This window comes from Triplophysa rosa, linkage group LG16 (assembly GCF_024868665.1).
Source record: "Triplophysa rosa linkage group LG16, Trosa_1v2, whole genome shotgun sequence".
Classification (NCBI taxonomy): Eukaryota; Metazoa; Chordata; class Actinopteri; order Cypriniformes; family Nemacheilidae; genus Triplophysa; species Triplophysa rosa.
This window is the reverse complement of record NC_079905.1, coordinates 8,613,099-8,637,675: the sequence shown is the minus strand read 5'-3', so window position 1 is coordinate 8,637,675 and position 24,577 is coordinate 8,613,099. Positions and strand designations below refer to the sequence as shown.

Sequence of the window (24,577 nt, the reverse complement as noted above, 5' to 3'; positions counted from 1 at the left end):
TTCTCAAACTTGTATAGCTGTCAAGCATTTTCTATGGCAATTGTTAGACGACTGCCAAGGAAACACCGACATATACTCTTTACATACTGTAGTACAACTATCTTCATGTTGTTTAATGAGAAGGTTTAAACCAGGTGAGCACCCATTACAAAGCTGCATTAAAGTCGCTAAGTCAAGTCTGTTCATTTGGCAGCCATTTTTGAAGCCTGAGCAACTATATTCTATTTTGGTAAATGGCAAAAGAAATATGAAATATGCAAAGAAATGTACCAAAGTGTTAACGTTATGTCACAATAGCATGCATTCAACAATCAAATCTGACAACACCTTTTTGTTTGAGCCGAAGCACATGCACAATAAACAAACCCTTAAAACAAATAAATTCAGAAATTTATTTTTTGTCTTTTTTTGTCTCGTTTTCTAGTGCAAATATCTAAAAATTCTTAAATCAAGATACATTTACTTGAGAAACAAAGGGACCTAAGACATTTAGTCTTGTGAATGAAAAAATAGTAGTAAACTTATGTAAAGGTAACTTATGTAGTAAACTTATGAATCAATAAGAAAATTAAAGTAAGTACTACATTCAATTTTATTTTTCTTACACCATTGGCAGATTTTTTTGCTTGTTTTAAAGATAAACGTACGTAATTTTTATATTTTCTTTCATAAATCACACTAAAAATGTATATTTTGGACGTATTAAAGTTATGTTTACTCAGCATAATTTATCTATGTTCAAATTGCCCAATTTATGTTTCTTAAACAAACATGATTTTTCTATGTAAAAGTTTCATAATTTGATTTAAAGCTCTTAACTAATTTTTAGGTAATGTAACATAGAAGAAGATATTACGTTAAAAGAGCTTAACAGAAATTCAAGTTTAAAAACGTATCCTACCACAGCCTAACCAAAGGCATTACCGCCTCTGAATAACAGTAACCACAATACTCAAAAAATATAACAAATTCAAGACAACTCAATTCATTCAAGTTTAAATCAAGTAAACTGGAAAGGTAGCAAAATTCCTTTGTTTCAATGCAAGACTAAATATCACTCACTTTCCTTGTCACACTCACTTTGTCAAGTAAACGTATCAATTGATTTAAGAATGTTTAGATATTTGTACTAGAAAACAAGACAAAAAAAATCATTTTTTATTTTGCAGCGTATAACCTAAATTCTTACTGGCACCACATGTGGTCTTGGTCTGGCTCCTCCCCTTTATAATGTCTAAATTGCAAAAACATTCCCAAACACTATTATGCTAATTAATTGAATCTTAATTGAATCTCAATACTAGTCAGGATGAACAGCTTTCTATCATTTGACCTGATCTTAGATCAATACATCAGTCTTAAACCCCAAATAGCTCCTGAGGAAACATTCAGAGTCACACAGCCAGCTTGGGAATCTGCACGCTCTAATTAGACCACAATGGAGGTACACAGTGTTTACCAAAGCCTGTCTATGCTACTCAGCAAGTTCATTTGTTGAAGGATTGACCATAGTACCAGCATGCTCAAGAAGAGGTCTAAAAGGCCTTTAAGAGCAAAGCACAGCAGAAGTAAAAATGAGAAAGCACCATGGTAAAACGCTGCCCTAAAGGGCCGTGACTGGTTGGCACTAATCTTCAATGGGCTCTGCCTCTTTTATCAGCAGGTGCACTTTGAGATGCTGGCTCAGCCCACTCCAACAGATGGAGAATGATGGATACAGTGTGCGAGGAGCAGGGTGACATTCTTCCCTACCCACAATTCCCAGCGAAGGGGTCGAGACAGAAGTACAAGGTTTGAAGTAGGTCAGAGAAGGATGGTTGCTAATTAGAAGATTTGAACTGGGTGACAAAAGGAAGGCCCGACGGCGTGCACAAAAGGCCAAAGAACATCAGTATATGCTGCCAGGAACATAGGGCTGCGATGTTAAACACGGTTCGGACTATTTTCTTTACCTGGTTACAACACATCAGGTGGGCTGGGAAACAGAGACCTCCTGGAGACTTTATAGGGGGATGCGTAATCTTTTGTTTACCCGTTTAAAAAAAACATTTTTGTTCTTTTACTACTCTCTATAGCATTGAGTGGTTGTTTCATCCATACAGATCGATCGAACGTATAAGTGAATAAAGAAAAACAAAACCAACTCGTCCAACAAAGAATCAAACAGTGTGAATAAATAAAGGGAGGCACGTGGTTTTAAATGAACCATATTGTGAAATACAGATTCCTTTAATCAACAATGAAGTAATGGACTTCATTCCTAAAAGCACAAGAATATAACATCCTTCTGTCGCATCCCTGTGCCAAGTTCCCCGTCATCTGTGACTCGATCGATTAAGTATCTCGTCACGTAGCGTGTCAGATTTTTTGGAGGTCAAACGTTTCTCCTAACCACCGGGTAATCTGCAAAATGCAGCTTTTCAAATTGCCGAACTCAGACAAGTAAAGATTTTCAATTGAACTGTGCATCTCATTTTGTGCCCCGAGGGCAAACGATCTTTATTGGATGGCAGCAATTAGCATGCACATGTTTAATTAATTCTGAAGAAGCTCTTATGTTGGCACAAGAGCTCAAACCTGAAGAACTGAGTGGGACTTTTATTATTAAAGTCTCATAGAGCTCAACTGGTGAGAGAAAGTAAACTCATGAAAAATCTTCTTAAAGTATGTCAGGATGTTCTATAGGAAACACTTCTTGATAATAACAAGAGACAGTTAACCAGAAATCGTATGTTTAGGACGCTGACAGCATTCTGTCAACATTAAACACAATTATTATACCTGTCCTATAAATATACCGTACTTAATTACTTTTGTCTCATCTTCAGGCGCTCATGTTAAGCATTTAGATGTGGATGAATTCAGCATCTGCTACAGTACTAATTGCCTGCATACAAAACAAAACCCTTAAGCTATTTTCTCAGTATTTTCATCAATTAATGAGCTCATCTAAATTTACAAATATGAAAGATGAGCTTTAGATGACACCACATATCATTACATAAAAAATACGAAACTTCTTATTTTTTACCCCAGTCCAGACATCACATAATTGAGTTGGAAATGACAAAAGTGCAGTCAATAACACCAGGACCGGCTATTAAGAAGAGAACAAGATGTTTTAATGGACAAGCTTTGACAGGGTCCTTTGAAATAGGAAGCCGGCTAATGGATTAGAAAGCAAGAGCTCTGGAGAAATCATTGATCTGAAAATGAAGCGACTAACACTTTTTTGCCTTTCCTTCACTTCTTTCCTCCAAAACAGTGTTTAAGACACACTTCAGCAGACACTCAGATGGGAGACTTGATTATTGACAGAGAAGGTTTTTACCAACGCTCACAGATTAGATGCTCTTTATCACCTGCGGATTCAATTAAAAGTAAATAACGAAGCTGCATTTGATCCTCGGTGCTGGGGAGCTGGATGAGACGGCTGTTCGCAGTCCCACGTGCTGTTTTAGTCTGCGGCTCACTGACACGACAGATTTATGTGCTGGTGTTACCAAAACATAGGGATTATCTACAAATGAGGAAAGAAAGTTAGTGTTTTGGGGGTTTATTTTAAGATTGTTCTATACATCTTAATGAATCAGGTAACAAAAACCTATACATTTTTAAAATTACGACTGTGGGCGTGCGCCGTAACAATGAATCCGAACAACACTTTTTATTCAGGAAACGCTTAGGCTGAACCTTCGCGATTTGGCCTCAAATATCTTTGACATATTAGCAGTCATAACCTGGGTCAATTTAATTTATAACTTAATCGAGTCGGATGCAAATAAACCAGAAGTGCAAAAAAGGTCTGTGCTGCATTCATAACGCTCATGATTAACAGCTGTAATGGGGGACCTGATATATTTGTGTAAGAAACTATAAAAAACAACTGTATAAGAAATGTTATGTTTTATATTTTTTATATAACTAGACTTTTATATAGCTATAGTTTATATTTTTTAGATAACTATATATTTTTAATTGTGTCTCAAATATCTTTGAATTAACTCAGGTAACGACTGCTAATTTGTCATTTTATAACTTACAGTAATTTGATGCAATTAAACCAGAAGTGCAAAAAAGGTGTGCGTTGCTTTCATAACAATCATGATTAAAGTCCCCATGAACCGGAAGTTGTGATAGTTTTTACTTTCGTATTTTGATGCATTTCCAGGTAAAATAGAGGCCGTGGCTTGTGTTTTAACACTGCGATTTGATCGATTTATAAAAAGAGCTGTTGCATTTTGAAATGGGACTGGTATCAGACTGACAATGAAGGGGAGGAGCTAACGGATGCTCCGTCCAAGCCGTCTAACATACGTCATTTAAGATGGATAGTCAGTAAAGGGTGGAAGTGCATTTTCAGATTTTAACTTAAGAGTATGAAGGCACATGAATTTTAAAAAGAGAATGACCCACATTGATGAACTATTTACAATAAACGCTGCAATATTTCATGAAAAAATTGTAATTGTATTTTTTTATTTCAGTAGAACTTTAACAATTGTACTGGGGGACGTGATGTATTCAACTTTAAGAAACTTTAAGAAACTGTATGAAACTACTACAAGAAACTATAATTTATAAGAAACTATATTTTACGATATGTGTTCATGCTAATATTATCCAATATATAGTATAACTCCACTTTCACCACGTTTCAATAACACCAGACTCTTAAAGGAATAGTTCACTTTAAAATTAAAATTAGGCTTGCACTGCCTCCGCGATGCACGTCCACAATTTCCGTATTACGCAATCATGTTGAAAAGGTTACACGTGATGTAGATTTCAAAAGATTTAAACATCCCTGATATGCACACAAAATGACCATTTTAAACAATAATCTTGCATTATAAGACATATAACGTGTCATTCACGTGACCTTTCCAACGTGATTACGTAGTACGTGAAGTCATGGACACGCATCATTGAGGCACTCCGAGGCAGTCCAAGCCATACTGGAGTGCCAAAATGTCATTGAAATTTATCCAGGGTCCCATTTGTGTTTTGTAAAACTGCATGAGAAGATGAGACTCCGAAGTTTTGCCCAAAACACATATATTCTCATTAAGAGAATGGGGACAACCCTTTTAGACCATGGCCTGGCACCGGCCATTTTTCCCATCCATAAACTAGCAAAAGTGGATTCGGACACGCCCTAAGTGCACTTGCACCCTGCCCAATAGGGTCCATTGTGTAATTTTAGCACATTATATGTCGTTTTGTGTAGATTGTGTGGTAAATAAATAAAAGGGACACAAAGTTGACTTAAAAGTAACACAAAATGTGTTATCCTTAAACAAAAAGACGTGTTCAGTTTGGGACAGATTGTGTTGTTTTTAACACAACAGTTTTTTGAGTGTACAACCAAACCATATAGTAAAGAACATAACTTTTTTTACATAACACACTTCAAAGAGGGCATTGTACACTAATACAGTGATTTTTTATGTGAATCCTCTAGTTCCAAACCCAGCTTTTAAATATAACACATCCTTCTAGTTTTTTATAGCGCTCTTCACTGTATTGGTTCTTTAGCCATCGTAAAATAGAAAATTGTATCTCTGATCGAAAATCCATAACAGGCATCAACTCAACCAAAAATCCATCATAGCATTGCGATCTCACTTCAACAATAACATCATCACAGCTCCAGAAATACCCAGTCAATTTGTCAGTCATAATTAGCACGCAACATCGATGCCAAACCGCCCGTTGCTCAGAACTTCGGCTGCAGATGGAGGGTAACACTGCAGGTTATTGAACATCTTCGTATTAATTCACCGTTAATTATGGCAAAGTGTGAGAGACAGTCTGTTGTCACTCAAAATAAAGTGACAGCAGACTCAAGAGGTCAGCAGAAGCTCTCGTAATAAAGCAGCGGCTACTCATTACCGCTGGGAAATGATCTTCACAAATAAGCCTGAAGTTAGACGCCAGTATAAATTAATACAATTAATTTCAACCTGGAAATATGCTTGGAGAAGGTACGCATGTTAGGCCAGCGGTGGATAGTCATTAGTGAGGATATTAAATATTCCAGGCAAACAGGAAAGCATCAAATTGAAAAGGAAAGGCAATCTGGGGACAAAGAACATTGACTTCCCGGGACCTTTGGCAGTGGTGCAAATCCACCTTATTGAGTCAAATACGCTCATAAGCAACAGTAAATTCATTAAATACCATACGGAGGACAGGAAAAGAAATATCCTACTGCTTATATTAGATATATTAGGTATGGCTGTGGATGGAGAGGTGAGAGAAAATCGCTTGGGGCTTTTGCCTTAAACTGCGTTTCACTCCTTTCCTTGTAAGCGCTCCTCAATGTGACACCTTCATGAAAATGGAGACTTGTGTAAAGTAAATCAATCCGGCGTTTTGGATTCTTGGATTCAATGCTGAAATCTGCATAGTTTGGTTTTGTTAGACATCTTAAGGATTCTGCTGGTGTGGATAAGAGAAAAAGATGAGCAGTCTTGCTTTAAGTCTTGCTTACACTATGCAGTTTTACAAAACACAAATGGGGCCTTGGATCAATTTCAATGACATTCCAGTCCTAGAAATTGACAAATTGAACAGAGATTTGGATTAATAATATGCGAATGTCATAAATTACATTAAAAACTGCTATTACTGATCTCAAGAAAAAATCTTAATCTGAGGGCCAAAGCAAACCACTGCATATACTGTATAGCCCTTTTAGTCTGGGATGAATTTTTAATAAAGATAGCATACATCATTAATAATGAGACGCCATTTAATATTTATATACCGAATAAAAACCTCTACATTTAAGAGTCTCAAAGGGCCCACAGAAATAAAAGACGTGTCCCTTCAGGAGGGAAGTGCACCGATTTGGTTGTAGCTCAAGAGACCTCCTCAGGATTTCTAGACACGGCATGTCGTAAGATATATTTTACCTGTGCCGGCCCTCGTGAGAACAATAGCTTCAGGCGTGTATTTACAAGAGTAGAAACAGAACTGCTGACTTCCTCTTTGAGAACCCAGTTTCCCTGGTGACAGAGGAAGTGTCTTTGAAATCAACACGTTCTAGACCCACAACACTTTTAGATAACTGTCTATTTGTCACGGTGTGGAAAGAATAGAACAGTCCAAAATCCTTCAGGAAACATTCTTAACTTTTTTAGCTGTTTGTGCATTTTTTCCACTTCTGTCATGCGTTTTTTAAGTTATTCAACATTTCCCATCTGATGCAAGCATATACAGGGAGAAAAACACGAAGCCAGTGGTGGTTTGTGGTTAGAAAAATATGTCAGGATGGGTTTGTTGCAGAATAAATAGTGCTGAAAATGAATGGAAAGTAATGCTGGGTTTACTTTCACGGGAGATCTAAAAACATTTCATTAAGTACCGAAGCACCAACTCTGCTCTTTAAAACATTCAGATGCCAAAACTAAAGAACAAAAACATCTCTACATGTAATCCAATTGAGAAAAAAAGTTTAAATAAAATAAAACTGCGAAATAGGTACAATGTCAGGAAAATCTCTGGTAAACAAATATTAAGAGGTCAATTCAAAAGAAATGTCTTATCTTTTAAAAAGAGTTTCAAAAGCTTGTGCTTCAGCATTAGAGACTTGTAACATTATCTCAGACATTTACATTATCACTGAAATTGACATACAGTAAACTCAGACTCCACCCCTAATCCAATCCTCAATCCACTTGTGTAAAATTATCACCCGTCATACCGGGACCTCTACTCTGCATGAAAAGTTTATTCAACCCAACATTTCTGGGACAGACTGCTTTATCTGAATTTTCCTTGATTTTGAACATCCCCTAATTTCGTCGCCATGGAAAAATACAAGCGGCGCATTAATATGAGTTACGTACGCTCTACTTGTCTGCATTGCAACTAGACAGACATGGTCCGTCGGTTTCACGGTGAAACAGAGATATCGCCCTGACAACCAATGAGACTCCCGTCTGAAATTATGAAGCATGACTAAGATGTTTTTGTGAAGGCAGTGTAAGACTGTGTTCAGGCATTATGATGATGTTTCTAGCGACAAGTAACCTGTTTGTGCGCACCAGATGTCATAATGTTTGATTTACACACGTCGGTGTGATTCTAGACTAATTTACACTACACATGTGATATTCTAGATTTGCAGATCTAGAGTGCCTTGTTGTTCTAAATGGAATTTGCATGTCGGATGTTGTTTACATCATATGGCTGCTGTCTTTCTAAAACATTGTATCTCCATATTTCATATTTTTTATTAGTCACCCTTTATGTTTGTCACTGAGTTTTGCATTATATAATACAACCAATAAAACGTATTAAAAAGTGCTTGTCAAAACAGCATTTAATCTTTTAAAAAGTACAGTGTTTTTTTTCATTTCCTGAATCCGAGGTTTCAAACAAATCACACTTAAAATTCAAGTGTAAGGATTAGAGAGAGAGAGTTTGTAACCATTCTTGCTCTTAAGACAAAACTTTAAATGAGTGCTAAATTTTGATATTACCATAATTTACATAATAACAATAATTATGGCTTTCAATATCATGATTATTGTTAATACCTGTATATTATGCCAACCCAAAGAGCAAATAAAAAATATTCATATTAATATTAAAAAGTTCATAATTCATATTATTAATTTAGCATCTAAATGCCAACCTGTATTTACATTAAGTCTTAAAGTATATTTAAGTTAATTACAAAAAATGAATTTCAGAATTGGTAAAATATAAGACATGGGGCCACAGTTTATTGAGTACAGAGGTCTCAGGAAGTAGTGAAACAAACAAAGTGTTGTTTGATCTAACAAATGAATCAAATGTAGGCGGGGGGCTGTGGCACCAAACCACAGTAAATGATGTTTCAGGCTAATACAGAATACCTCAAATAACAATAAAAGACCAACAGAGCATCTCTGCTACAGACCAGCAAGACCACACTCATCCATCTCTCTGCAACCAACATAGTCCCAAAGCTACAATCTAAAAATGTTGGGTTATTTGAACCCATTGTTGGGACAAAAGTTAAAACGCCAACAGTTGGGTTAAATGAACCCAGAATATGGTTATATTTGATCCAACGATGGGTTAAAACAATCCAGCATTTTGGGTTGAAACAACCCAGCATAGGTTGAAATAACCCAACATATTTTACAGTGTAATGTGAGTTTATCCAGTCCCCGATATGTTTGATTAGACAACCTACTGTATAATCCACCATAATACAGTAAAAAGGGACACTCACTGTTAGTAAACATGTAAAAAAAATATACCGTATTGATGCAAGTGTCTTAAAAAGGCAAGACCTTCAAACAGTAATGTGATTTTCTTTAATGGCAAGAGATGAGGTCTGTAGTCAGAGACCACCTCATCATTATGATTGGCACAGGTTGCAGGATAGCATTTAACTCGCCAAGCAAAGTAGATCATAATTAATGTGCAAGCTGTAGATTTCACTGATATATGTAAGAAATTACTTAACAAGATCTTACCTTCATAATAGATTTTAAAGCCGTGCGCACTCACTGCGAAATCACTGGTGAGTCTCAGGGAGAACACAGACCCAGTGCTTGTGACGGGAGGTGGGATTTGGAAACCCGTTAACCTACAAAGAGTAAAAGAAGAAAAAAGTTAGAAAAATCCCACACATAAGCACTTTAAAAGGAAACTTAACGTCTCAGCACTACACACTGTGTTCTGTTCTAGAATAAAGGAATACAGAGAACAACTACACAGAATTGAGTAAATGTCATTCAAACTTTATTTAAAAATGTGCCAAGCAGACACTTTGTTGAATGCGTTGTACCAAACAAGTGTGAAACAGCAAATATTGATTATTGATATTATAAAAACATCACATCATATGGACCATGGATCATTTGCAGTGTTGGGTGTAACTAGTTACTAAGTAATTAGTTACTGTAATTTAATTACTTTCCCATTGAAAAAGAAAAGTAAGGGATTACTCTTATTTTTTCTGTAATTTAATTACAGTTACTTCTGATGTAATTAAACTAAATACTTTGTGTAATATGTGTGTGCAATAGTGAAATTGACATAAAAATTCAAAGTCTAACTTTAAAATCCTTGCTTTAATGTATAATTCTCACATTTGTAATACTTTGGTCCGTTAATAATACTACTTTGTGTAGTTTAATATTATTTATTTGAATGAATTAAATAAGCCCTTTCATGTCTATCCTTAAATCACTTAACTAATCAAGGTTGATGTAGGATATGGAAAGTAATAAGTAACTAAATACTTTTTGGAGAGAGTAATTTGTACAGTAATCTAATTACACTATTGAATATGTAATTAGATTAGATTAGATTCAACTTTATTGTCATTGCACATGTACAAGTACAAGGCAACGAAATGTGACCTCTGCATTTAACCCATCAGAGAGTAGTGAACACACGTACCCCCGGAGCAGTGGGCAGCTATCACTGCAGCGCCCGGGGAGCAAGTAGGGGTAAGGTGCCTTAAAGTAGGGGTAAAAGCACCTCAGTTGTTACCCGCCGGCCCTGGGAATTGAACCGGCAACCTTCTGGTCACGAGTCCGACTCTCTAACCAATTTTGTAATTTTGTATTTCTAGATTTAATAGTGACTGTATATTTATCTGCCCGTTACATTTTTATATTGTGTCGATGGTTTTGGTTAAAACAATTGTAGGATTAGTGACTAAAATGTTTGAATAAAAGTAAACGTAAAATGGAAAGTAGAAACCATTCCGGTGTTTGAATGAAATTCCTTTGATACAATCCCGCGAACACTCAGAATCTCATGACAACATTCTGCCCTGCCTTTAGTTAACACCCTCTTATCACATGCAGTATCTTCATGGATGAAGATTAGTCATGGTGAAAAGCCCCAATGTTTTTTACAGCTCTGTTTTGGAAAAATAAAAGTTTCAAAAGATTATCCAAATGATGTTATGAAAAGATTTCAACGCTTATCCCATTTTTCTACAGACTTTATAATACGGAATCTTCCTTTATTTCCTCAGACATTCATAGTAAAATAAGACTGTTGAAACACATTTCAAGTTTCACACTATATATTCAGCAATGACATAAACAGATCAAGCTGTTACACAGCTATTTACCTAATTAAAAAAAGATCAGTGCTCATGAGACCATGGCTAAAATATAGAAAACATAGTGTGAAAATGAAGTGGATGCAGCAATATTTAGTTCAAACTCAATGGCTTCTCTCCAAGCGTTCATTTTATTGCATATTAGTGACTGATGTGTCAACACTGCACTTTCACATAAATGCAAGGACCCTACTGTACTTAACCACGAAAAATAATCCCTCATGGTCACGTTACTGAAAATAAAGACATTTTGTCAAACAGCACCTTGGGGGTATGCACACACCGGTAACTTTATTATACGAGCCACCAGCATGCCACAGTATTCAGGCATTGACAAAATAAGACATGCAGAAATGCATAGAGCATTGTATGTTAACAGAACTGCTGGTTATCTCTGTAAAAAAACAACAACAACAACGATAAGGTCAGCAACGTGTTAAGAGACACGACATCTGAAAATGTGTGTGTGGGCATGCTCGAACTTGTGTGTCAGCTAACGTGCATCACATGGACAGAATTCCTTGTGTTTATGCTAATGAACTCACACAGGGGTTGAAATATTTATGAATGCCGAATCATAATATCCTCAGGACACTGCGTGGATTTTTGTTTTAATAACATTAACCTTTTAACTTGTCATAAACTTCATAGACCATTGGAGAATGGATTAAAAGACCTATATTCCCAAACCTTATGTAAATCCAGACATGACCCAATTGAATCTTAACAAGGAATAATCTCTTTTGTTCACTTCAAATGTTTATCCAATAATATTAATAGAAAGGCAAAATAACAAACATCACACCTTAAAAGTCTTTAATAAAAGCATTTGCGTGTATTAGATAAGGGGAAAAGAAATACTGCATGGAATTACAGTTGCTATAAGGCTTACAATCAAAACAACAATTCAAGACCCTTACAAACAAAAAACAGGGGTTTGTGCCAAACTGCATCATGGGAAGTGAGGCAAAACAAAGAAAATCACCTGCTTGTGTTTTCCTGGCAAACTCTGCCTGAATAATGCCAGCTGTCTACCATTGACTGAAATGCTATGCTTATTACCAGATAACTTATCATTATCCTTGAGGGACAAAGGAATTGAGTTGGATTCGTGAGACTTGGAGATAGAATCTCCAGGACGGTCTTAACGAAGTGTGTGAGTGTGTTTCAATCGTTTAATAGGGTCCTGCAAAGTGGACCCCTCACCCCTTCATCATCTGCTGTCTTTACTCTATTTTAGCATTGTTTGCTGTCAATGGTATACAGATATTCAATCAATCGCCTATAACCTTTAAATAATTATGCTAAAGTTCTTGCTACATTTTTGTACATTTGAGAATTTACACCAATGCACTGCAAATAAAGTTACTTTTATTGTGACCCTGTCTGTGAAAGCCCAGATAAAGTCATTTTTAGTGACTAACTGTTTCTACATATTGTAAAGTAGATGCTGTGAAAATATAAACTTGATGTCTTTAAAGTGATAGTTCACCCAAAAATAAAAAATATGTCATAATTTATTCAAACCTGTATATGTGGAACACAAAAGAAAATATTTTGAACCACAAGTGGTGTTGTGTCCATACAATGGAAGTCTATAGGGACCAATGTAATTTGGGTACCAACACTGTAAAAAAACTTCAACAGCTTCATTAAATTTTGAAGTTAAATCAAATTAGCTTTATGAGTCAATTAAACTTAAATTATATTGAACTGACTGAAAAAAAAAGTTTTACAACTCGATGTTTAAGTCAGTTTAATATAATTAAGTTAAATCGACTCAAAAAGCTAATTTAAATATAACTTAAAAATTTAAGGCAGCTGAAATTGGTGACATTTTTTTTACAGTGAACGTTCTTCAAAATATCTTCTTTTGTATTCTGTAGAAGAAATAAAGTCAAACATGTTTGGAATGACATGAGGGTGAGTAAATAATGAAATATATACATTTTTTGAGTGAACTATCCCTTTAATATTGACTGAAAAAGGCCATATCAAAGACTGAAATCAACGTTTAGGAGGCCAACTTTTCGCAAAGTAATAAAATGTAGTGTCAAAATCATTAACTATGGTGAAATTAGGTAAGGCAAGGCAAGGCAAGGCAAGTTTATTTCTATAGCACATTTCATACACAAGGGCAATTCAAAGTGCTTTACATAAAATGATTGACAAAGAGAAATAAGATGCATCTTTAAAATGCTAATGATTTAAGATCCCAAATACAACTTTAGATTTTAAGAAACAATAAAACAGCAATAAATCTGATAAAAAAATGTGAGTGTATATATATAAAAAGAATAAGAACAAAAGAAAACGAAATTAGAAATAGAAGTGCAGTTGATGTAAACCAGCACAGTGCTCAGGTTGTAAATGCACAGCTAAACAAGTGTGTTTATAATCTGGATTTAAAAGTAGCTGCTGTTGGTGAACATCTGATGTCTTCTGGAAGCAGGTACCTCAAAATTAATCATACTATCACACACATCAAATTATTAACCAATCTAAAGTGTTGAAAATAGCTTGAGAGCAAATCTCTTAACTCCATTGGACACTTCAACTGTCTGACAAGTCTCGTAACCACCTCTTCTTCACTCCGCGGGAGCTTCTCGGCATTACGTCTCCTGATTGAAAGTTTTTTAGACAATAATGAGTGAAAATAGTTAGGTTAGATATATTTGAGTAGGCCTGTTTTGTTAAAAATCGATAGCTGTAATGCTTCGGTGCAGAAGGAAGCCCGTGAGCCACGAAGGTAAATTTGCGAGCAGATTCGGCTAATTTCCGCCTATTAGACAGCCTAGTCAGCTCATCGTTTTTTTGTATTACATCACTTATAGTTCTTAAACCTTTAAAATAGAGTTTAGGAAGATGTATGTAACCACAATCATTAGCTTTCATTAGCTCTTAAAGCCTCGTCTCTTGTCAAAAGGCTCAACGTGACCGCAGACTTTGATGAACACCGCTGGCAGCAGTGATGTCTGTGTCCGTACCGTTCTTATCAATGACAGCGTAATCTTGTATCTCCCTGCTCCCAAGTCATAAACCTTGTATCTCCGATTAAACATGGTTTTGGGGAAATGTTGTGTTAATGTTGGTACACAACAGTATATGATAGCAATATAAGGTATAATACCAACTTTAACGATACAATGTTTAATAACTCAAAAAATATGCAGTTTTTTTTATTTCCTGAAAAATAATGATTTTGGAGATGCGAGGATTCCGCCAGACAGCAACGATATGCTCCTTAGATGGAAACCTGAATTTCACAGACAGGGTGACAAACAAAGTTTACAGTAAAATATTAGACATGATATGTTACAAATAACACAATATCTGTTTAGGTGGCGATTCAAGAAACTATAGTATGTGCATGTGTCTGAACATGGGATTCTGTCTTAAAGGTTAAAAGAGATCAGTGGCGCGTTCGCAAAGTCCATCAGTCCCCAAGGGCTCGGCTAACTGCTTTTTTCGACTACTACATGAGTTGAAACAAATCTATCTCCTCACTCTGCCCTCAGCCAAAACGGTCGGGTGCCTCTCCTCTCTGTTGCTCTTCAGATGATCATCGGCTCTTAAATCGCTTGGACATTCTACTTTTGGCCTGAGAACATGCTGCAAACTCCTCTGTCTCGATGCTCCCACCACCAATCGGCTCGAGCTGCAGACTTTAAAAGGCTCCATACTGACAGGGTCAAAGACCAGCCTGCCATCGGAGTTCGGATTAAAAGGACACTTTAACCACAAAACCAGCCAGAAAATGAATTCCTGTGAAGGCAATAATGCTCCAGAATCAAACCTTTGACCTGAAGCGTTTGAGAAGAAGTTCAAAGGCAAGACAGCAACAGCAAAGATGCGCTAAACGGTTATGCCAGTTTTGGTACAAACACGCTTCCATTGTTAAGGGATAATAGTTCATCCAAACTATTACCATTTCAAACCTGTATGACTTTATACCACAGAACACAAACACAAATTAAAGATATTTTAAAGCAGTACCCATTCACTTCTATTGTATGGACACAAAACCAATGCAAGTCAATGGGTACCGCCGCTGTTTGGCTACCAACATTCTTCAAAATATCTTCTTTTCTGATCTGCAGATGAAAGTCAGTCTTATGGGTTTAAATGGGTGAAAGTGTGAGTAAATGACGACAGAATTTTCATTTTTGGTTGAACTATACCTGTAAGCTCATTGTAAATTGGGTCTTTTTTACAAAACTCAACCCTGTCAGCTTGGTGCAAATAAATTCTTACCAAGCAAGAAATGCATGCAAGATAAGCAATCACATCATGCACACTGCAGGAAGCATCAGCTTCAATGGTTTCTGAGGTAAGAATATGAGGTGTCTCAAATGCTTGGCTTAGGGCGTTTTCACACCTGTGTATCGATTGCTTTGTTCTGAAACCGGGGGTTAAATCGCTACAATATTTAAATTTATTTTAGTTCGGTTCGCATTCACAAGGCAATATTTCCTAACGGACCAAACTTTGTTAATAAAAGTCATGTGCGAGTAAACTCTCAATCGATTGGTCAGAGTGCATCTGTTTATTTTCCGGCCAAGAACGCGACTGATAATGAGCGTCAGCTGCGCGTTGTCACGCGTATCTCACGGCAGAGCTCGGGAAGCATAAAAGGAGGAGAAGGACGAGAGAGAACCAGGCCTGGATTTTATGTTATGTTTTATTGTGTTTGTGTGGCCGGCAGTCGACTGTGAGGGAGCTGTCAGCACTTTACTTTCGTTTTGTTGTTTGTTTATTTTATTAAAAGTTTGGTTCAACGTTCGCCGGTTTCCGCCTCCTTCCTTCCTTACTTTGAACATTGTTACAGGGAGCCATTAGCAAAACAACCCCTTTTGCGTCACGCAACTTTACATAATTACCCATCATACATTGTGATACAGTCTGGTTCGTTGGTCTGTTGGGTCGGATGGCTTTCACACGTCTACCGAACCGCACCAGAGTTCGTTTGCAATCGGGTCGAGACCACCTTGTTCTGGCGGTCTCGGAGCGATTGTTTTGGGGCGGATCCTAGCGCGATTGCCGTGTTCACATATGCCTAAACGAATCGAACCAAGAGAGAAAACGCACCAGGTTTCGAAACAAACCCTTATGTGTGAAAACGCCCTTAGACTAAAGGGTCTGGTCTACTCTGGTAGCATATGTTTCAGGCTGTTGTTGCAGATCTAGTCAGAGTGGGAGTCTAAGCACTTATGAACGGGTAAAATCACATTTGAGTAAAATTTCTCATTTAAAAGTACTTTCCTCTTAGCTTGCAATTGATCAGAGCACAATATTCAAACTCATAGATATTTAAAGCTTTATTGATATTCCAGATGGAAGGTGCAGCTTCTCTGCTTATTCGATTGTGCTCCTCTCGCCGCGGTTACGTGAAACCACTTTGGGAAAAGTAAAGCAAAAGACGAGAGCCGAGACGGATGGGTTTAATAAAGATATTTAAACAAGGTTACAGGGTCTCTCAAGCTGAGGGACCTGAAGCACCAATGCACTTGATCCCAAGACAATACTCGTCTTTCACTGGTCAAACCACAATAGCGCTTATTGATTTTATGTACCCGCGGGGGCGTCCACCAGTTTGCACTGGGAACATACAGATATCTTTGACAGAACTGGTGAATACAGATTTAGATTACGGCCCTTTCACGGGATGAGTGAGGGCTTCAACGCTCGGGTTACGCACCGCTCTGACCTCATTGCAGATAGCTTCACACAAAGGCAATTTTACGAGCTTTCTAATAGCAGGAACTGGAAAATGTGCACAGTAAACCGTGGAAACGTGTATTTAATCTCAGAACAGAAAAATGTCCCGGAGATTGCTTTGATACATCACACAGGAATAAAAAAAGGATCTGTCAGACTGTTCCATCTCAGGATGCTTGTGGTGAATTTAAATGAGCTAAGTGAAGTCTTGATGCTGTGGGAAACAATAAGATAAATATAAATGAATAAAACAAATTCTGAAACGTTCGAGATCTCTTCATAAGCTTTGACAGTTTTTAAACATTTCACGATGCTAGTTTACTTTCAAAGACAGTACTGCTGAGGCAAAACCATGTGGGGGGAAAAAATCACAAACTCATCTGCAATAGGCTACTGGCCATTTAAATGCAAAGAAATATACATCGCAAATGTGTTGTGAATCGGCCAATAATCACTAGCTCTGCTTGGAAAGATCAACAACTGGGGTTAAAGTGGAAATTGTTTGAACTTTGAGCCCCACGTTACAACATTTGACTGAGGGGCATTGAGGGGGTTTACGCTGCAGCTAGTAGTTCAGTACAGGGTTCACTGATTCGGCAACACTGGCATGAGTAATGTGAAAAGGCCTTTACAGTAAGTGGGATAAAAAATGGCTCGTGGTCTGTTTTACTGCACATTTTACAACACATTACAAACCCCTGAAATTTTGAAGAACCTTGTTAATCAAACAACATTGGACCCCACTGACTTTCATTGTATGAAGTGAACACAAAAGCACTTTAAAAAATTGTGTTCTACAGAAGAAAGACTCATATACAGGTTTTTACTGACATGATGACAGTGGTTTTATTTTTGGGCGAACTACTCTCCTAAATATTTGGGCCTTTTTGATGTCGATAAAGCCAAATTCTATTTTCTAAATCTGCAATATGCACTCTTTATGCGTGCCATGGTCACAAACATTTGATGTTTAATTAAGCTGTTTGTTATTCATCATAAATTCGGGAAATAACAATTGTGCCATTCATAGAGAAATTCACAGTATATTTATTTACAAATGATGCTGTCTTTAATTAGGCAATAACTGGCACAATTGGACACAGATGAATGCTTTTTTGGTATGAATATACATACTCACCCACACACATACACACACAGTGTTGGCAGTGTTTTTTACTATATTGACATTTATTTATAGAGCAAAGACATTATTATTTTCGTTTTAAATTAACATAGCTCTTATGCCAGCTATTTGGTCACCGGAAAAAGATCGTATATAAAGTAGAGTATATACACTGAGAAAAACACTACACAAAAAACGAGACTAAAGGGCCGTTCACATTATAACGATAACTATAAAGATAACTGTAACTATAACTATATTTGCGTCCACACCAGCGGGCGATAACAATGACGTTATGTTTATTTTAAGCATGCACGCTGCAGTGTTCTCAGTCACTAAAATGAATGTAGATGACCTGCTGATGCTTTCGTTTTCATTCCCGAATGTCTTTTCTCCAAAATATGACAGCAAAGGCTGTGCACTCATGTCCGGGACGTAAAGCATACATTTTGCCAGCTTGCTGATTCCTAAGCATTACATATATAATATCCCGCCGTAAACACACCGTTTTCTGAACACTACAGTCTTTAATTCTGACATAAAAGCCGCGTCGCGATCACCAATAGTCAAACATTATCTGCCAGAAACTGTCTGACAGTATGTTTTATCATTCATCAGCTGGAAAAAAATAGTTCTGAAAGTGATCCCAATGATATTGTTCTCTGTATCTTTATCGTTATAGTTATGGTGTGAACCCCGCTATTCTCCTGAATTAAGAACGATTTTTAAAACGTTATTTTTTATAATTATCGTTATAGTTATCATTATTATGTGAACGGCCCTTAAAACAGCAGTGGATAGCAGTACTATAAGTCCTTGACAACTGACCATACATTAACCTGTGCCCTTTTCAACATCTCATCATGTGAGACATTACTGGTAAATATGAATATAGGTGCAGGGGGCTCAGGGTTCAGACCAGCTTTCGCTCTAATGAAAACAGATGATATCATGGCCCCCCAAATAATGTAATGCCTCTCATGGGCGAAACAGTCCATAAATCTTCATTTGTCAAGATGGGTCTTGTTGACAGTCATTCTGTGGCCTCACTTTTCTCAAAGGTCTGTCTTATATTGAACAACGGAGAATGTACGCAAATGATTGTTGAACAGAAAAAAGTAACCTGCTATTTTCTTCTTTTTATTTTTTCAAAAACAATTTTGTGCTGCCATAATTGAGAGTAACTCAAACTGACAGTTGTATAAACTGATGATCCAGGATAAAAACTAAGCATTTTGAAATTTAAAAGGAACGTTTCTCAAAATGCAATTTTCTGAACGTTTTTGACAAATGTCAATGTTTTTGTTTGTTTATATAAACAACTGTGAGCTTACACTGTCCTCAGTAATACCAAAAACATTTACTATTTGCTAGCATGGCTAGCGTAAAGTATCATCTACTTACATCCATAAATATATTGCACATCTGAAGAACAAGATAAAATGTATCACATCAAAGTTGTCATGAAATAATAATGACGTGCACAGATAAATCATTTTGAATAAACACAGTAATATTCCGTAAAATCATCAGACATCATTTTATCTGAGCAGTTCTTTTTGTGAATATGAAATAACCACTTTGCCAGTCCTTCTCTGTTTCTCGGAAAACGTCTGAACGCTGGTTTGTTACATCAGTCACAATTAAACGTCCTAATAGCCTGTTTTAATCACACAGGTGAAACTGAACGTATCAAACGTTAAAGCCCCAAACCTTTCTGAACAGCCCACTCTTTTATCATATTTTGGAATTACCTCACATGACTGCGCAGACAAAAACTGTCACAGTTTTACGGTTAATTTTACAATGTGCTTTACAACCAAACTTTAGATTACAGCTTTCTAATATAATTTTGCACCAGGGGAAGAGAGTTGGACATTGGAGATTAAGTGGCACAACCCAACACTGCCAAAATTGTCCATTGTACCAAAGCAAACAAGTTGAAAACCCCACGTTGTGTATTACTTTACTGTAATTATATATTACATATATCCTTGTGTTTCCTAGCCATCTATGACTTTATCAGACCAGACAAGCAATGCTTTAGATAGGCAGACTACCTGTATAGAGTCATTAAGTGAACACAGGACAACCGCATGGTTGAGCGATATGAGCGTTACCTCAAGAACAGGTTTACTCACCATATCTCTGACTGCTCATTAAATCAAGAGTTGTACCTTCTAGGCCCCGAAAGAAATCTCAAAACTATGTGTCAAACTACGGACGTCTGTACCCGGCCAGCTGCTGATGCTGCAGCTCACTAGCCCAGATTAAAACCCTTCTGTTCCCGCTATATCTGCCTAGCCAGACGTACAGCCACACAGGCGTACTGCCTTATCAAAACCCACATTCCATCAGCACCATACTCTCTCGCAGTGGGGGGAAATTGCCTACATTCCACCCCTAGCTCCCCCCGTCTCCCCACCCCAAAGCAATCTGCTGTTGAGGACAGTTCCAGTCGTCCACTCGAGCAGACCTTGCTATTTATGTGAAACCTTCTGTTCGCTAACATGGACACGGATTCACGTGCCTGACTAATGAGCTTTGGATTTTAGAGACCGAGTAGGTTCGGCTTCTGGATCAAAGATTTACTTTGCTAAGTTTTTCAACACAACAGTTTTTCTGTACATACATTTTTTTTTATGAGGTAAATATGACTATTTTGTGTTCCTGATGATTGGATCATACAGTAGCTCCTCTTCTAAACTTTTGTTCCCACTGTATTTTTAGCTCATCTCTGTAAAATGGAGAGACCTGTCTACTTCGGCTCAGAATAAATGACTCTATCTAGAATCAGATTGGAAGCAATCAAGCAGGGAAGTTTTGATAACAAAGCCGACCTCCAGCGCAATGGGCAGCGGGTTGAGGGGGCAGCCGTCAGACGTCACATGCTACATGGTCTCACAAATAAAGCTCGGACTGCTGAATGGCACTGTCACCCCTCTTTTTAAGGCGGACAACAAAACACAACTCAAGTCCTGACGTGTTAATCGGCACTGGAGATCTGTAAAGGACAGACGGGCTCTTTGTTCTAGAGAAGCCACATAGACGCCAAAATACAGTATCTGTTCACAAATCAGAAAGCAGTCACCTGCACAAACCATTAACTAAAGAATGGATTCCACAAAACACACCAAGTCTCTCTCCAAAGTCTAGTTTGACATGCAAAAATTATACTCAAGTTTTAAAATCCACTTCTATTTTATGGACACTGTAAGGTAGACAAAAATGTAAATACTAGTAATTAAAAAAACTAAATGAATGCATTTGGATATGCATAATATGTGCACTGCATAGGGAACTGAACCCATGACCTTGTTGAGTCGAGGTTAAAACAGGCTACTTCAGAGCCAGACCTATAGAAACTTGCTGATATGGTGTATATTAAATTTGGCCATGATATAAACTCCATATGCCAGCAGACCCAGACCATCCTCACACTGACCCTTCAAGGTCTGAGGGGCTCAAGCGCCACAAGTTTAACCACATGCTGACTCATTTCCTGATGCATAATCATTCAACAATGTGTTACAGCTAGAGATGGGTGGTATAAGTCTCCTCTCTACCAATAAGCTGGTGTGTGGTGGGCGTTCTGACGCAATATGGCTGCCATCGCATCATCCAGGTGGATGCTGCACATTGGTGGAGATTGAGGAGACTCCCCCCTTCGATGTAAAGCGCTATATACGTAAATGTAATGAATTATTATTATTATAAGGGTATATATTGTACCATGTGACTTTGCCATGTACAATATACTACACCAATCAATGACTTTGATTATTAAAATTTAGAGTCAAATCTTTTTCAGCTTTATTAAGTTTTACGGCTTTAACTCAAGTATTAGATAATAATACTAAGCTGTTTTTGCACTAATATCAAAATCATAATTTTTTAATAAAAAGCCAGATCTTGCAATTTGCATCCATCAGATTCCAAATATAGAAAATGGGTATCTTTGTTCATTTCAATTAAATTCACAGCTTTGTCCAAAAACACATTATATCCCATTATTAAACTATAAACTTTTCAATTTAATTTTCATGAAATATTCAGCTATAATAACCTGTGACATTACTATGATTACATTGACTTTGATTGTGATCATACCACCCACTTCAGCTCTGTTAACGAATTATTAAAATGATCAGCTTTTCAAATAACATTTGGGAGCAATTTTGAAAATATCTCAATAAAACTGCAATCCACAAATTAAGAATCCGAATACTATAAAAATTCATCATCACTATAATTGACATTTATTATCAGGACAAGATATAATTTCAATTTCAACTTCAATTTACTAGTGCACTGCTCACCTCAACCCATTTGCAAGTATAAAGAAAAGACATTGGACTATTTTCTTCCAAAATTAGTTTAATAAAATAATAAAGATTTAACAGGGCCAATCCATCTGTAAAAAAAAATGGGAAAGAATACAAGATATTTATACAATTATACGAAGATTAATTGCATGGAGTAGGTGTAATTATAGGAAGCGGCTATTTGTGAATGGATGGATGGATAGATAGATGGATAGATACGTAGATGTATTTACGAAATGCGCTCTGCGGTTTGTCCGTTTAGGGCTACTGTAGAAACAACATGGCGAATTCTTTGTTAGGGGACCTGCAGTGTAGATAGAAATAGCTCATTCTAAGGTAATAAAAACATAACGCTTCATTGTGTAAGGTCTTTATACACCTCTGAAGACATAGTTAGGTATATTATATTGCATTTCTGTCATTAGATCCTCCAAAAAATTACACATTGGGCCTTTAAAAAATGAAAACTATTCTCAAAGCCATTGTGGAAATATTAATTCCCCAACAAGAACTAATGACTGTGATTCATTAACTCCAATGTGAGAAATTCTATTAGATCTACTTACCAAGTCTCTTATTTTAATAATCCATAATCTGATAATTGCCAGCAGTGACTGTAAGTATTGCGCTTTACAACCATATCTTCTAATATTTCATCCATATAATATCTGAGCATTTCATGAACGGATTTTATGAACAATATACCTTGTTATTGTCAATGCTTTCATTGCCTTTACGATTGCGATATTTAACCAGAGTGTAACAATAACAATGTTAATGAAAATGATGTAAATGGTACTAAAGAGAATGACAATTAAATAACAATTAACAACCCTCTTCATTACAGCAGGGTTTGTTAGGTTACAGACATCACCACAAGCTTCTCTCATCCACAGTCATAAGAAAAACACACGCCAGCATCTATTCAGACATGACCTTAAGCTTACATGTGCTTTTAGAATCGTGGTAAAAATATATTTGTGATGCGCAATTTCTTTCCTCGGTTCATTTCAAGTAATGAATGATAGGTGAGTGAAATCTAAGATTTTAGGGGGAGGAAAGTCCATTAGCTCAGAGTCTATTCAAATGGTCCAATTAGATCTGTTCCAAAGATTTAAAGGACCTGTGTGACTCCTGCTGCGGCTGCATTCGGACTTTGTTCTCTGCGAGTTATTAACCTCTCTCTCTCACTCACTCATTCTCACGCCTAGTTCTCTCCCTTTTTCTTTGCAAATTATGCCATTGCATCCACACGTATAACAATAAGACAAAAGCACCAACAGCCGCAGAACTTCAAAGAGCCTGGTCAAATATTGACTATAGAAATGAAAATGATCTGATTTTCCCCTCACAGGCAATTAGTTTCACAGTTCTGACCACTAACACTTTCCAAGCACGTATTTGGCAATGGCCCATAATGCAACAGATTGATTTTTCTTATGAAAATCATGTCGCTGTTCCTCCGTTTGCTGTGTTAGTGGTTAGTATATTGACCACAGACTTAGGTACTTAATACCTGGTGAAGCCGTTAGCATTTCCATTCATGTCAATGGTAGTTGTTTGGCTGATGCATGGCCCCCCAGGACGTATGTCATTTGAACTATGCCATCTTTGCTAACAGGCATCCACTTCTGGACAATTTTAGCCAATAGCCATTTGAATACTCTGAAGCCATGATGTACGTAAAATGCTGATTGGCTGACGGCACCACATAAACATCCACATGCCTGTGCCTACTGAGCTGTGACATCACAGACAGCAGACCGGGGAAAGTCACTTATCATAAAAATATAAGAATATCAGTCAAATCTACCATAATTACATATTTATGTGTACGCTGGAACAACAATCATTTTATCAGAATGCACAGCTTCATTCAATCAACTTGCTTTTTCTCCACCGAAGGGCAACAACGGTTCCAGAAGAGTCTAACACAGTGTGTGCACCGGATACAGCGCGACACGACAAAAGACAATAAAACGCATTAGAACCCACCGCGACGCGTCCGGTGTAGACACGATGTTACTGGACTACACTAACCAACCAAGGCTTTACCCACATATAATAACAAAGAACTGGCTAGAAAATAATGTGTTGGAAGCTACTCCATGATCAAGTAATACACGTACATGCTGATGGCATTTAAGCTATAATTGAAACCCACAGAATTCCCTGCCATCTGCAGTCTTTAAAGATTTTTCTTCAGGATAAGGGGACTTGAGCCCGCAGGAGGTTGGAATAGGACTGAAAATACTCATTCTATCATTCTCTTAGTGAGGATTGGCATTTGGCTGATGGGACGAACATTAATAAAAGCATTGCTGA

General features: G+C 37.0%; 1 protein-coding gene across 5 annotated transcripts in view; it reads right to left on the bottom strand.

Annotated features, from left to right (window-relative positions):
• The window catches only part of csmd3b (CUB and Sushi multiple domains 3b), a 363,456-nt gene that overhangs the window by 257,675 nt on the left and 81,204 nt on the right, over positions 1–24,577 (bottom strand). For all 5 annotated transcript variants that reach the window (XM_057354136.1, XM_057354137.1, XM_057354139.1 and 2 more), the window contains exon 3: positions 9,480–9,592. In XM_057354136.1, the coding sequence (XP_057210119.1) occupies positions 9,480–9,592 (113 nt within the window). The remainder of the gene's footprint in view (positions 1–9,479; positions 9,593–24,577) is intronic.